This window comes from Syngnathoides biaculeatus, chromosome 19 (assembly GCF_019802595.1).
Source record: "Syngnathoides biaculeatus isolate LvHL_M chromosome 19, ASM1980259v1, whole genome shotgun sequence".
In the NCBI taxonomy this organism is placed as follows: Eukaryota; Metazoa; Chordata; class Actinopteri; order Syngnathiformes; family Syngnathidae; genus Syngnathoides; species Syngnathoides biaculeatus.
Window position 1 is genome coordinate 1,428,462 of NC_084658.1, and position 16,685 is coordinate 1,445,146.

The following is a 16,685-nucleotide window of genomic DNA, read 5'->3' on the forward strand; positions in this document are numbered from 1 at the left end:
GCGAACCCCAGAGTATCTGAAGAAAACCCTTGAAAGCAAAGGAAAACATCCAAACTCCGCACAGTAAAGGTGTTTTGGAGCAGGCTAGTTTAGTTAACGTTTATTAAATAAACTTAAATTAATGCCAGGACTACACAAAATAAGCGACGTCTTTCAATATCAATTTTTTTCTACTCGTAACAAATTTTACACGCGTGATTTTTCGTGCTTGACTGTGCAGATTTGCGAGCACGGAGGCGCATGGGTGCGAACGCACACGTCAAATGTGAGTAACTATTTTAATGTGTATGTGTTGAGTACAGCAATAGATCATGTAATTGAAACTGCACTTTATAATCTGGTCTGCTTTATGGTGCGGAAAATATGGTAATCATCAGGAACCTAACATGCATGTTTTCAAAATTTGGGGCGAACCCCAGAGTATCTGAAGAAAACCCTTGAAAGCAAAGGAAAACATCCTAACTCCGCACAGTAAAGGGAAAGGGGCTCAAACCTTGAACCTCATAATTGTCATGCAGCCATTCCAACCACTATGGTGCTGTGCTACCTGTAAAGACTAAAATAATGCTTTAAAAAAATCCAACCATGTATAGGTATTCATGCTAATGTATGATCTGTTTTGATTCTGAGAAATAGGACTTTACATAACGCAACAAAGTAGGGACGTACTGAACAACAAGAGCGTAAGCACAGACAAACCTCTCCTGACTTGAGCTGTGGGGGCTTGCCATCAAACACATAAACAGGTTTAATGCCATGTTCTAGCATGCGGATGGTCCTGTAGAACATTCCCATGAGGTGGCTGGGAATGAGAAGCAGAATCAAAAATCATGTAGGAATGAACAACCATCATGCAATTACTAAGGTTGGGCCAAATTACCTCAAGATAAAATTTAGATGTTTTTCAACAAAAACAATTTCTGATATGACATGAGCTCCCTCTTCTAGAAAAAGCTAATGAAAATGACATCAAAAACATGTTTTGATATTTTTTTTCCTTCCCTTTCAGTATTGGCAGAATTTATTGATTTATAAATATTTTCTGGGGTGGGCACATTTTTCTTCCAACATGAACTTGTATCAACTTCTACAGATATTTTTTTTACTTTTTAGATGTGAAGATGAGGACTTCTTGTTGGAAAAATGTCCAAAATACAAACATGATTCTTTGGAAATGAAACTTTCAAAACAATTTAATACTGCACAGCAGGGTCGGGAACATTGGAGACTGAGAGAGCCATAAATGGCAAATATTTTAAAATGTAATTCCAAAAGAGCCATCCAATAATTTTAAAAAACTAAATACAAGTGTATTTGTGCATTTTATGTAAGACCAACACTTTAAGAGTACAATAAGTCTGTAGATTAATTTAAATAACATTATACTGTTGCGAACCAATGATGACTTTTTACCATGAATGAGACTTCTTTGCTGATGGCTTAGTTGTCTGTTTCATACGTCATTAAATTAAACTTTATGGAGCCTTTGAGACTTCCATCCATTATTCATGATTGTAGGTTGATCGTAATATATATATATATATATATATATTTTTTTTTTTTTAAATGTGAGAGTTTTCATATGCATAGGTATAACCAAACATTGTCAGTACAGCAAAATTCACACATCGCAGTGTAAGGTATTTGGCGGGAAGTGCATTCCAAGTTTTCACCATCAGCTGGTCTGCACATTTAATTTTTTTCATTTCTCCCCACTTATGTGCACTCGCCAACAGTGCATGCTGACAGAGGCATGTCTTTGTGTAAAGAAAAATTATGGTGGTGGGCAGCGCATAAGCACTCTGTCATTATAAACCACACTGATAGGCTGCGTAAGGACTGTAAGATTTGTAATTATGAGTGTACCGCTTTAAGAGCGGAGGAGGGGTCGGTGCAAGGTAAACTAGGAAGAAGAGTGTGGACGTCATAGCTACTTTTCATTGACGTCACGTCGACCACGTGTTTGTTTTGGACGGCAAGATCATGTCTACATATCATGATTAGGAAGGAATAAGTGTATACTGTAATGTTTTGGCTACGGTTATCGTTGATCTTTTATCTTAATAATCCTTTGAATAATGAACACTAACTAGAAGTGATGGGGGAATAGTGCTGGCGCAAGGAATAAAGAAAGAAGAAGAAAAAGAAGCCACGTGAAACTCGAGAGCATTGTGTCGACGTCAGTGGGACAATAAGGGACAATAAGGAAGTGACCGAGAGAGGTTGGTGGGGGGAGAAGCGAAATATCACCCACGTTAAAAAGTACAGTTGGACTCACGTCTACGTTGTTCAACAACACGACAGCAAGATCATAACATGGTGTCAGAGTAACGGTAGTATAACTCCGGACTCAAAGGCGGCACAGGGGGGGGGGATGAGGACGACGACGAATTGACCACGATGGAGGCGTACATTCGGTGTTCCAAGCCCAAGGATGGACTGGGACTCATCCAATTTACCTGATGCGTGGCGGAGATTCAGGCAACACGCCAAACTCATGTTCACAGGACCGCTTAAAAACAGAGCTGAAGAGGAAAAGTGCAGTTCCTCCAGCGGTGGCTCGGAGATAAAGGACGGGATGTCAGCAATGCGTGGACATTGACCGGAAATGAAGATAAGTTGCTAATAACGTATTACAAAAAATTCTCTGATTACCTCACTCTGAAAGCAAACCCCATACATGTATTTGCTTGATATAAGTTTCATGAGACGGCACAAGGTAACTGTAAGTCATTTGAGCACTTTGTGACAGAACTCAAGCTGTTGGTTAAAGACTGTAACTGCAGAAACAGCGATGAGATGGTCAGAGACTACATACTTTTTGCCACCAACTCAACGAGTCTGCGCAAAAAGTTACTTAGCCAGGGGTCGCAGCTCATGCTTGAAAAAGCGATCAGCATAGCCCAGTACCGGTGGTTAGCAAAAGTGCAGCTAAAGGCTATGGCTAGCGAGAGCCACAAGGTTCACATTATCCACCGCAAATCTGGAAACAAAGTTTCACTGCGGGTGTTCGGAGGCTTTTTGACAGCCCAAAGACCTCCGAAAAGATATGTAACAAGTGTGGAGGATACCACAGTAAATGAGCTGAATGCCCAAGAAAAGGTAAATAATGCCTGAAGTGTCAGAGCCCTTTTTCGGTCTGTTCTTACAACCATAAGCCACACAATGAAATACCATGATGAAAAGGCCGTAACAAGCCAATATTCACAAAAAGATCATGAAACATCACGAGTTGTATTGTAATTTTGCCGTCCAGTGGTTGTCGTAAACAAGTCATGTGACTCCTGACGTCACATGTAAAGTATCTATCGGAGGCCGTGCAGCAGGCTGTTGTTAGAGAAAGTTGTGTGGTGCCAATACGTTAAAAAAAAAAAAAAACACACATTCGGCTGAGGTCTTTTTTTTTTTTTTTGGCTACGCACTCTCACAATCCACCAGAACTTCCAGTCAATCGCGATTGACACATTGAGCATCCCTCCAGTATACAGTATGTCGTTATAAGGATTCTGCGAGCCATACGTAACCACCAAAAGAGCCAGGTGTGGCTCGCCAGCCATAGGTGCCCGAACCCTGCACAATATACTGCACCAGTCTAAACAGATGACCAAATATACATTATTTATTGTGAATAGAATTTTTAGCACTTATGTACATAGTAAACTAACAGGTCTCTTAAATAGTGATTCCATCTTGTGGTTGGATCAGTGATCAGTTAGCGTTTATTTTATTTTATTAACTCACTGATCGGCCCTAAAAATCCTGATCCTGTGAAGCAGGATATTCTACAGCCTGCAGGGCTGGCGCGGTGGATGACCCTGTCCAGCCCGCCTAAGGCCAATGACGAAATAGAAATTAGTTTTAAAAAAATACATATGCCATGCACGTAATACAGCTGTGTTGGTTTTATTTTGAAAAGCGTTATGTTCGTGTTTACTTCTGTGTGCACGTAAATGCAAGCAAGCAGTGAGCCATGAGTGTAGGTAACAGCAACAAATAATGCTCGCTAGGTTACCCTCAAGATCTCAGCTCAAGGCAAGAAAAATCGATGTTTGTCTTTTGTTTGTCAGATGAAAAAAAAAAATAATAATAATGTGTAAGGACTCGAAGTTTGTAGAAAGCCAATGCCCCACGAAAATAAAACATCTAAATTTGTGGAAAACACAATATGACTTTGCTGGCCAGCTCAACATACACACAAAAAATATATATATACTTAACCTGCAGGATAAAATAAGACAAACACACACACACACACACACACACACACACACACACACCACACACACACACACACACACAAAAACGGCAGCTTGACTCAAGATGATGTGAAAATGGCCATAAAAGGTATCACATCTCACAAAGTTGATGTAACATAATTTGTCCAGGGAACGGAAGACTTGAGAAAATCTTACCACTTAAATCACAGTACTTTCTCACCGCAGCAGGGAGTTCAAGGGTTAATATTGCACACTTCTGCTAGATTTAGACAAAAAGCTAAATTTTCTGCCATTGAAAGAGCAAAATAAAACAACAATGAACCATTTGAAGAATTTAGAATTGGAATGACTGCAAGTTTTAAAGCAAAGAGTGGCATTCCTGAAGATCACACTCCAGGGAGTGTGTATCAAGGGCAATTAAAAATGCTCTTCATGCGAATTCAAATAATCCTACAAAACAATGGATTGAAAAACATTGGGTTGACAAACCGACTGGCAGCCTGTAACAATAGGTTAACCAAGCACTACACGCAGAAAAAGTGCAACAAAATGAGAAAAACAAAGTTGACACCTTTCTGACAGAGGAAGGAGAAATTTACGGAGCTTTATGCCAAACATTTAATAATTGTGGCCGCAGATGAGGAAGAGAACAGCCATCTCCCCATCAAAAATGTCACAACTAATGCTCCCAAAATGGAACTTTTTAATTTGCCCTATACGTTTGTTGGGAAGAGATGGCTTGCTGAAACTAGGACTGGGCTTAATTCCCTCTCTGACAGGAAATATAGAAGTAAAAAGAAAAAAAGGAATTACTGGGAGGACAGTTAAATATCTTACAAAATAGGAATCCAGCGCTCTATTATTACATCTTACATATTCCAAACAAACCTCCCACAAGAACAGGAGATTTCTTGCTGCAAACAGCTCAAGACATGATTGAACAACCACAAAATGACGTAGGAAGTGACTCATTGCATGTGACTATGTAGTATAAGATACTGTAAACTTATAACAGCCCACACCAGACAAAATTATGATTATCTGTACTCAGATGTTATATCAGTCGTGGTGACAGGAACAAGACTGACTGACAAACTAAATGCACGACACAAGGAATGAACACCACCACACACGTCATTACAACAGGAGTGGGAGAGTTTGGGACAATTTGTATTGGTAGAACGAAATGTTCCTGATTGGACAGAAAAAGAACCAGATTTGGATTGGGACGACTGAACAGTACAGACATTATCTTATTGGACAGTCTTAAACAATCTGAGACCAGATGCTACTGTATTCATGGTGGTATCACAATCTACACAGACAATACTGGAAAAATAGAGGAATAGTGACAACTACAGGGAACACAGTGACACATGCAGAGCTTCTACAAAATTTGCTCATAGCAGTTCAATTACCAAAAGAAATAGCCATACGTAAATGTGCAGTACACACATCAAATACAGACAAAGTATCATTAGGAAATGGATTTACAGATAAAACAGCAAAAGAAGTAACAGGCAAAACAATGGGATTTGCTGACCATGCAACAAATGAAGACATACTTTCAGATGATGTGTTAAACAAAATGCAACAACAAAGGTTACCAGCAGAACTAAAAATGTGGTAAAAATAAGGTGCTACATTACAAAATGGGAATTATGTCAGCACAGATACAAAAAAAAAAAAAAATTATACCAAAAACATTTTTTAAGTGGGCGGCAATCTTGAACTATGGGAAGTCTCAGGTCTCAACAGGGGGAATGGTAGCCCTGGTACAAAGGCATTACATGATCCATGGATTTAACTTGTATGCAAAAAAATTTTGGAGGGCTTGTTTGACCTGTGCGTGACATAATCCACAAGGGAATGTGCATCCAAAACGTGGGAAATTTCCTAAAGCTACACATCCATCCATCCCTCCATCCATTTTCTTAACTTCTTATCCTCACAAGGGTCGCAGGAAGTGCTTGAGCCTATCCCAGCTGTCAACGGGCAGGAGGCAAGGTACACTCTGGCACTCTGACACAATGATAGATTTAGTCTAACTATAAATACATTACAAGCACGTAAGGGTCCCACTCCATTCAAAACACTGTTTGGGAGACCATACAAATTATCAATATTTTCCACACAATGAGAGATAGACGAATGATGAAGGAAAAAAAAAACCACAAGTGGGTCCCTTTCAGGAATTATTAACAACCCCAAACAGCTTAAATAATTGCAAAAATGGGTACTTGAGTTCATTTGTTGATTGTAAGAAAGTTATTGCTTTTGAAACCATTGTTCACGCAAACAAAACTAATTTGCTTTTCTTGGCCACTTGTTAGATAGCTGTTCTCATTCCCACTGCCAAGGTCGCTGTAGTCCAATTACACATAGGAGTGAGACTGCTGTTAAAATGGTGACTAAACAGTTAAATTTTGCTGTTGGGTGTTGGATGAAAATGCTACCCGTTATTTTCATTTTTCTGTTCGAGTCGTACCGCAAGGTCCCACCAAAAAATCTTCATCTTTTCCTTTCGGCTTGTCCCGTTAGGGGTCACCACAGCGTGTCATCTTTTGCCATCTTAGCCTATCTCCTGCATCTTCCTCTCTAACCCCAACTGCCCTCATGTCTTCTCTCACCACATCCATAAATACAATAAAATAAAAACAAGACAAATTGGATAACTACATAAAAAAAAATTGTCCAAAAGAGTGTGTTGTTTGCACGGATACAGAGATAATACCAGTGGTATGAATTGATATCAATTGCAAAAAAAAAAAAAAAAAAAAAAAAAAAAAGGGGGGGGGGTTCTGTGTATCCATTAACTTCTTTTGAAAAATAAAAAACATTGTTTTCTAATGGGGTGTCACTAGGAAATTTCACATGCAATTTGAAAGGACTGAAAACAAATTGGCAAATTTATCAGCATTGATGTGTAAAACCATTTTTGTGCCATTGTCTTGGTGGTGAGGAAGTAACTGTCTTTTTGATTTTTCTTTTTTTTTTTTTTTTACGATGGATGCCTTTCCTGACGCAACCCTTCTGCATTTATTTGGAGAGAGAGCTGGAACCAAGCCCCGGCTAACTTCGGGGTGTAGTCTGCCGCTGCCCGAACTGGTCGCCAGCTATTCGCAGTGCAGATGTCGACACCATCCCCGAGCGGGAATCGATCCCACGCTGCCTTCAATCAAAATGTCCCTCTGAGGAAAACCTGAACAACAATGTGGCCCGCAAGAGAAATGAACTTTATTACTGCCATTTGTCTATTCACCCTATGTCTGTTTATGAATTAACATCTACTGTACATGCAGTTTTACCCGAACACTGGCATAGACTGAGCAAGAGCTGAATGACATGGACAAAATAGCAGAAAAAAACACGTGGATACACCTTACACACTGTAATAGGGGAAAGGTGAGCAAAGTCCAGCATACAGTGGGTGCAGATTTATAGTATCTGAAAATACCTGAAGGCTGGTGAAGATTTAAAAGACACTTGACTCATTTAGGGGTGACTTGGTTGATATGACTTCAAAATGGCTAAATGATATGATAGCATGTTGGGCTGGAACATTGACAGCCGTAATGATACTTTTGTTCGTATGCTACTTTTGGACACCTGTAAAGCTGATAAAAATACATCACAACAGAACCAATAATTATACTCACTCAACTATGCCTACCACACATAAGATGAAGAGGCGCAACCTCATGTCAAATAACATTGGTAAACAACTATGCGGCAGTCACCGAGGCATGAGGGGAGGACTCCATGTGTGCCTCCCAATGAATCAGTTCAGCACTTTTTCAATTCCTTGGCAGTCTAATTCCTGGGGATTCCATCTACGGGCTTATGCTAAAGGAAACCCCCATTTTCTTCTCACCATTTGCCAATTTAATGCTACCTTAAACCTGAATCCCATACAAAAGAGTACGTATACTATGGAGGAAGTATTTTAACTGAAAAAGCCTGAGGAAGATTTTTTTATCTTTTTTTTTATAAATAGGAAAAAACTGATCGTTATTAATGTAGAATGCAGCTAACAATGTAAACTATAGTTACATAATATGCATGGGCCCTAGGCCACTAATGTGTGTCATTCCAGAAGAAATCCCAACACAGTGTACCTTGGAGGTAATGACGAAAATAACACCACTTGTCAGAAATGGAAAAATGTTTATCAACAACTAAGGCAGTTAATGAGAAACTGATATTTTCTACCAATGTTGCATTGGCTAATTTCTCCCGTGTTCGCTTTACAGGGACAGATTTTAAGGTGGGAAGTCTCAGCAAAAGATGGTGTCATGATATCCATCTGCGAACTGCCCCACTGCTCCCATGCAGCATGTGGTGGTGGTGGTGTGTTGGTCAAAAGTTGTATGACACACTGATAAATGCAATTATCATACATCTGCTTCCAATAAAGAAATGCTTTGCCGTGCGCGAGATAACGTGGCAGCCTCCGAGCAGGAGATAGGATGAACAAAAACGTCTAATCATCAGAACTGTTAGAACTGCTGCCTGTTAAAGAAATGATGACCACACATGTATTCAGCAATCTTCCACACATGTACAACTTTGTTTCCAACTGTTTTGCTTGCCGTCTCCTTTTTGTAACATCCATGTAAATAAGGGGCGTCTTAAAACTAAATAAATAGAGGTGCTGAGGAGAGGATAATCAGAGAGTGCAGTGATGAATTGTACGACACAGTTCCACTACTCTCCTCGCGAGACTTGAACTGGTGTCTTTGCTTCCTTTTTTGTCCTGTTAAATGAATGTCTGATTGGTGAAACTGACACTCATGCATATTGCTTTCTGTGTTTGTGCACTGGGAGTTTATTTGCCGTTTTCGCCCACCTTTTTACAGATTATGGGCCAGAAGAGGAAAGCAGTTGTTTTTTTTAGCAGAGCTAGTCCAGCCTAAAGAAAAGCAATAACCATGGAAACAAAGCTTATTGTCGTTTAAAAAAATAGAATAAAATACAAAACTGGAGAAAGGATTAACACCGACGAGCATGACGGACAAAGACGTGGGCTTCTGTCGGACGAGCATGGTAATTATTAAGGACAACGGCCGTATTTTAGCGCACGTGAAGGGTTTCGCCCCTGTGAGGTATAAAGTGATCACAAAGCAACTTTTTTCTGAAAAATAAATAAATAAATAAACCCAAAGCAACGTTCTATGATCGTTTCCGAGATGGAAAGATTACTTACGTTATGGATTGAGGATCAGAATCACCGAAGGCTTAATATCAGCCTAATGTTCATTAAGGGAAAAGGCAAGGCATATTTTCCGAACTTTGAAAGAGCAGAGAGGCAAGGACGCTCAGGAGGAATTTACTGCAAGCAACGGTTACCTGAACTTGCTTCCTTAGCAATAGCTGAGTGCAACCTCCCTTCATTCTTCGCCATCCCAGCATCGCTTTCCAAATGGTAACTGAAGCATCTTATATTTTTTATTTTAATGTATTTTACTTTTTTTATTTTAAGTAGCAACATCCATTTCTGAACCACTTTTCCTCACGAGGGTCACGAGAATGCTGGACCCAATCCCAGCGGTCATCGTAAATTTTGACTTTAAAGGTGAAATCCGACTTAAGTCGAAATTCGAGTTAAGTCACAACTGTGGGAACAGATCTCAGTCGTACACCGAGGACTCCCTGTAATCAAACACAGCTGGATTCCAATGAAGGTGTAGAACCATCTCAAGGACGATCAGAAGAAAAGGACAGTTTTTATTTTTGAATAACTAAAAAAAATTTCATCCAATCAATATTCTGAGCTGCTTATCCTCCAAAGGTCACAAGAGTGCTGGAGCCTATCCAAGCTATTTTGGGCAGGAGGCAGTGTACACCATGAACTGGTTGCCAGTCAATCACAGGGCACACAAACAGATGAACTCACACCTAAGGGTGATTTAAAGCCCTTGGGCTATAAAGATTCTAAAATAGATATAGTCATGTAAAATACATGTAACATTACTCACTTCAATGTCTATACGAAAAAATAAATATGAGCGGGGAGCGCGTCATCCATGTGAAAAGTTGCGAAAGTGTCATTCGACATCCAAGTGGTCGTCACATTGGTTGCATCTACTGCCCGTGACGTCACCCTGGACATTCACCATTGAAAACATGCTTTGCAACCTACTGTGGGAGACGAATACGCCCCTTCTGACATGGAAGTTCCAATAAGAGAACATCTCACAACAGAGTGAAGGGGCAATATCACCCAATCGTTTCGAGCCATACATAGATGATACGTGGATCATGGCTAAACCTCCCCGCCTGATTCACCTCCGCGCGGCGGTGATAAAAACGCAGCCAATGAGCGATGATGACGATGCCGCCGCCAAACCGCTTCCCTGTATGGGAGCGACGACTATGCCACGGCCAAACCTTCTCCTAGTCCAATCCACCTCCGTGCGGCGGTGATAAAAACAACGCCGCCCGTGGGCGATGACGACGCCGTGGCAAAACTGTTTCCCTGTCCGATCCACTTCGCGGTGGCTCATCTCTGCCGCGGCCCGGCGCCACAACTACCCACCCCAGCCGAAGCCGTGTCGACAACGCCAGCGGCCGGCTCGGCCTTGTCGACAACGCCTGCGGCCGGCTTGGCCATCCTTCAGCGGCTGCTGCACGGAAGCCTTCTGATGCGCATATTGAAACCTTTAGCACCCTTGATTTACGGATTACGCCCTCCCCAAAAAACTATTGTTTTTTTTTTAGTAGCTATATACACGCCTATCTGTCATTTGGAACCCACGAAGCTCTCGTCCTTTGCACCTGTGCAATCCATTTTTCACGACGAACCAGATCTTTTGGAAAAGAGCGAATCCATTCTCCCGAGTGTTCAAGCAATATCCAGCAATACAACGAGCCGGCCTTTTGGCTAACACGAAGGAACAACAAGCTACCTTCCAGCAGGTAAAACTAGTATAAACAGACGAGACCGCTTGAGTGTGTTACTGCCCTGTACGTCACTTCCCGAAAACAAATCCCTCGAGAGGATTTTCATGGCAGGAGTTACAAAAAGCCATATACATCAAAATCATGTTTTGTGATGAAAAAACAGAGGGTTCGATACCCCCTGTCGTTTTTTCATTAATAACATACTAAAAATCATGCATTTCATGACAGCAGACCTTTAAAGTCTCCGATTAATGCATGTTCTTGAGATGTGGGAGGTAACTGGAGTGCCTGAAGAAAACCCATATAGATACGGTTAAAACAGAATCAGCTTTATTGGCTAAGTATATAACAACACACAAGGAAATTGTCTCCTGTAGTTGGTGCTTCCCAGGTACGGCATAGATGTTGAGTACGAAGAACAATAAATCAATTGACAGGGAACTTTTTTTTTTTCTTAAAAGAACTCACAGTTGGCAAATGTTGTGCAAGGATGCAGTCGTCTAGCATTTAGAGCACTTACAGTGCCCATTAGAGCAATAGACCCGTGCGATGACAATTGCGCAAAGGGGTCAAGGGTAAAGGAGTGTATAAAGTTTTAAGTAATGAGTGGTGCGATTGGTTAAGCAGGGTGTGACAACGCGACACAGAAAACTAGCAACACATTGCAATGGACTTGTAAGTTAGCTGTTCAAGAGGGAAGAAACTGTTGGACTGCCAGATAACTTTTGGTTTTCATTGATTGGGAGCGCGTACCCAATGGAGGGATCTGGAAGAGCTGGTGGCCAGGATGTGGAGGGTTTGAAAGTATCCTGCCTGCTTTTGTTCTTGTTCGAGTGGGATGCAAGTCCTCTAGGGTGGGTAGGGTGGTGGCGACAATCTATTGAGCAGTTTTGATTGTCCGTTCCAGCTGGAGTTTGTACTTTTTTGTGGCATCCCCAAACCAGATTGTGATCGAGGTACGCTGTAATGATTCGATGACCTGTCTCAGCAGCTCTTGTGCCAAGCGGTGCTTCTTTCGAAGCCGCAAGTAGTACATCCTTTTTCTAGGCTTTTCTGAAAATGAAGTTGATGTCTGTCTCCCACTTGAGGTCATGTGAGAGTGCAATCCGCAAGATCTTGAATGTCTCGATGGTTGACACAAGACAGTTGGACAGTGTAAGGGGGAGCTGTGGTGATGGTGAAGGATGCCTCATGGTCCACAATCATTTCTATAGTTTTCAGTGTGTTCAACTCCAGTTTGTGTTGGCCACACCAAAGTTCCAGATTCTCCACTTCCTGTCGATACGGAGACTTTTCGCCGTCCTTGATGAGGCTGATGACAGTGGAATAATCTGCAAACTTTAGGAATTTGACAGCCTGGTGCCTTAAGATGCACGACACCATCTTGGTGTGCCCTGGTACTGATGGTGTGTGCGAATGAAGTGGTATCCCGAAGCCTTTCCTGCTGTGTTCTGCCTGTCAGGAATTTGTAGATCCAGTGGCAGATGGCAGACGAAAAGCTGAGCTGGAGAGGCTTGTTGGAAACGAGTTTGGGGATGGTGTTGAATGCACAGTTAAAGTCCACGAAGAGGATCCTCACATAGGTTCCCTCACTGTTGAGCTGTTCAAGGATGAAGCACGTTGACTGCATCATCTGCAGACCTGTTAGCTTGGAAAAGAAACTGCAGTCAGTCCAGCTGGGGACCTGTGATGGTCTTGAGGTGATCCACCGCAAGGGGTTCAAGGGACTTCATGACTGCAGATGTCAAAGCAACAGGCCTATACTCATTTAGACCAAAGATTGCAGGTCTCTTGGGGACCGGGATGATGATGGAGGGTTTGAAGCAGGTTGGTACGTCACACAGTTGTAGAGACCTGTTAATCTTTGTGAAAACTGGAGCAAGTTGATCTGCGCAGACTTTGTGGCAGGACAGAGACAGAAGGCCTGGGCTCACTGCTTTGTGATCTTTTGTTGTTTGAAGATCTACCTCACGTACAACACAATTAATTGATGGTCAAGGAAGGAGTTGGAGATGTAGTCACTGGTGCGACTTGGTGGGCGTATGCACTCAAAGCGTCGTTTTTATATCTGCAGTAAAAGCTGTTCAGATCGTCGGCTAGCACACTATTTTTTTTTTTACTGGGGAGGGGGTCATCGCTTGTAATTAGTAAACGATTGTAATCTGTGCCAGACTGATTTGGAGTCATTAACGCCTTTCCAGTTTTGCTGCATAATCTGTTTTCCAATGTTAATTTTTTTAGTCAGATGGTTTCAAGAGTGACTGTACAGGGCCCTATCCCCCTACTATATGCCACCTCTTTAGGCTCGCGGAGTTGCCCAAGGTGGTCCTGTAAACCACAGCTTGTTATTGAAAGTGCAAAAAGGTTTTTGTTGATAGACACATCCTCAACAGGGACTGACATAAAATGTAATAACAGCTATGTATTTATCTAGGATGGTCGCTGTAATTTCTGACACTCTAATCTGTGCAGTCGAAACAGCCTTGAAGTTCTAATTTTGCCTCACAAATTCCACGGGGCCGGGATTTAAACCCCAGGCCTCACAACTATGAGGTAGACGCTCTAACCAGTCGTCCACCGTGCCGCTACAAAACTTTAAAAAGTCAACAATTCAGTTTTTTTCCGTCAATATATGGTGCTGCGTGTACATTAATAGGGGGAAAAATGAAAGTATATGGAACGTCAATTTTTGAGCACAAGTTATCTTGCTTAGACAAAAATATATGTTTAAGTGTACCATAAAATACGCATCTTGTTTGATGTTTTTACTGAAAAATAAAAGTATTTACAAATACAAATACCCAAATTCTGACAGAGTTTCCCAGACATGGGAAACACCGCCTTCCATTTTGTTTTTTCCGTGTTGTGTCGACGCCATAGTAAGGAGACTTGTGTGTGTATGGATTCAATATCACTCGCAGCATTGCTTGTTGACATCGAAGAAAAACTTATTTGTTTTGAGAATTCCTCAGTGATTGTAGGCTAAAATCAATCCGTTACAATAGTGAAGAAGTATGTGGTTTATTTTTGTGTTAATTGAAATCAATCCAGTCAGTTTACATGATTCTCCCAAAGAGCCAAGCCTCAGAAGACTGAGTTGAGTTTGTGCAAACGAAGAGGGCAGATTTTTCCAAACCCAGTCAGCATTCCGTCATATGCTGTGAACATTTCACCCCGTAGTCTGTTACGGGTCTACTCGTCTGAGATGGGTTTTAAATGTATTAAAAAAAAAAAAAAAAAACAGGATCAGTGCCCACCATACATTCAGTTCCGACACCTGAACAGATCTGTGTTGCTAAAAGGACCAAATGTGAACGTGTATCAGCCGCTGAACCTGGACAAAGTGCAACAAGCTCGGTCTAGTTACTAGTTATCAGCACTGTGTGGATTTATGTGGGAGAAAACGGCATTTGTATCTGTGTTGCTAAAAGGACCAAATGTGAACTTGGATCAGCCGCTGAACCTGGACAAGGTGCAACAAGCTCGGTCTAGTTACTAGTTAGAAGCACTGCGTGGATTTATGTGGGAGAAAACGGCATTTGTAATACGTTGAATTAGGTCAGTAAATTAAACTCATTCCTTTGTTACCACATTGTCGTATCGAGATATCGCATCATAGTATACTGCAACATGTATTTCAACCTCGGGTGGTCTCAAGATGCTCATATTCAAAGCCCAAATAAGCATTAAGTGCAAATACAGAATTATGAGAGAAATATTTAAACACAGTGTAAGCATACAGTTCAATAAAAATGCTATGATTTTAGTTTTGCGGTGTAGGTTTATTTCATATACAAACATTTACACAAAGACTTTAAACAACACAAAAATATTAAGGATGTAGACCAATTAAATTCTGTGTACTCTAACCAACTGGATTAGGAAAGACGTCACGAAAGTTTGACACACAGCAGGATGGAAGTGGCACGCGGTTATTTCTGCATAGGCAGTATGTCTCAATAACCTGAAAATAAGAAAATATACTCATGACAATTTTCCTGAATGGGACTTTGTTTGAACAAGGATTGATTGAACTAATGCTCCTTTGCACAGGAACAATAATAATGGAAATAATTCTTGATTTCAAATAATCTGAATGTGAATATGTTGATTCTCATGGCAACTGAAACTTTCTTCTGTTGTTTCTGTGGGTATGCTTGTACAGTGAAGAAAATAAGTATTTGAACACTCGCTATATTTTAAATTCTCCCACTTAGAACTTATGGAGGGGTGTGAAATTTTCATCGTAGGTGCATGTCCACTGTGAGAGAGATAATCTGAAAAGAAATATCCTGAAATCACAATCTATGATTTTTTTAATGATTTGTTGGTGTGATACAGCTGCAAATAAGTATTTGAACACCTGTCTATCAGCTGGAATTCTGACCCTCAAAGACTGTTAGTCCACCTTTAAAAGTCCACCTCCACTCCATGTATCATCTTGAATCAGATACACCTGTGTGAGGTCGTGAGCTACAGAAAGACACCTGTCCACCCCATACAATCAGTAAGATTCAAACTTGTAACATGGCCAAGACCAAAGAGCTGTCTAAAAACACCAGAGACAAAGTTGTATAATTCTACACAGCTGGAAAGGGCTACGGAGAAATTGCCAAGCAGCTTGGTGAACAAATCATTTGAAAATGGAAGAAGCTAAACATGACGGTCAATCAAAGTGGCGCTCCATGCAAGTTATCACCTCGTGGGGTCTCAATGATCCTTAGAAATGTGAGGAATCAGCCCAAGAATACATGACAGGAATTGGTCAATGACCTGAAAAGAGCTGGGACCACCGTTTCCAAGGTGACTGTTTGTAATACACTAAGACGTCATGGTTTAAAATCATGCATGGCACGGAAGGTTCCCCTGCTTAAACCAGCACATGTCAAGGCCCATCTTAAGTTTGCCAATGACCATTTGGATGATATAGAGGAGTCATGGGAGAAGGTTTTGTGGTCAGATGAGACCAAAATGGAACTTTTTGGTCATAATTCCACAAACCGTTTTTGTAGGAAGATGAACGATGAGTTCCATCCCAAGAACACCATCTCTACTGTGGAGCATAGTATTGGTAGCATCATGCTTTGAGGGTGTTTTTCTGCACATGGGACAGGACGACTGCACTGTATTAAGGAGAGGATGACCGCGGCCATGTATTGTGAGATTTTGGGGTACCTCTTTCCCTCAGTTAGAGCAATGAAGATAGGTCATGGCTGGGTCTTTCAAGATGACAATGACCTGAAGCACACAGCCAAAAAAACCAAGGAGTGGCTCCGCAAGAAGCATATCAAGGTTCTGGCGTGGCTTAGCCACTCTCCAGACCTATACCCAATTGAAAATCTTTGGAGGGAACTGAAACTCCATGTTTCTCAGCAACAGCCCAGAAACCCGTCTGATCTAGAGAAGATCTGTGTGGAGGAGTGGGCCAAAATCCCTCCTGTAGTGTGTGCAAACTTGGTGAACAACAACAGGAAATGTTTGACCTCTGTAATTGCAAACAAAGGCTACTGTAGCAAATATTAACTTTTTTCCCCCCAGGTGTTCAAATACTTATTTGCAGCTGTA

The 16,685-nt window shown here is 41.2% G+C and overlaps 1 protein-coding gene across 3 annotated transcripts in view; it reads right to left on the reverse strand.

The window, feature by feature from the left end:
- The window catches only part of fen1 (flap structure-specific endonuclease 1), a 38,046-nt gene that overhangs the window by 18,737 nt on the left and 2,624 nt on the right, over positions 1 to 16,685 (reverse strand). For all 3 annotated transcript variants that reach the window (XM_061805767.1, XM_061805768.1, XM_061805769.1), the window contains exon 4: positions 700 to 802. In XM_061805767.1, the coding sequence (XP_061661751.1) occupies positions 700 to 802 (103 nt within the window). The remainder of the gene's footprint in view (positions 1 to 699; positions 803 to 16,685) is intronic.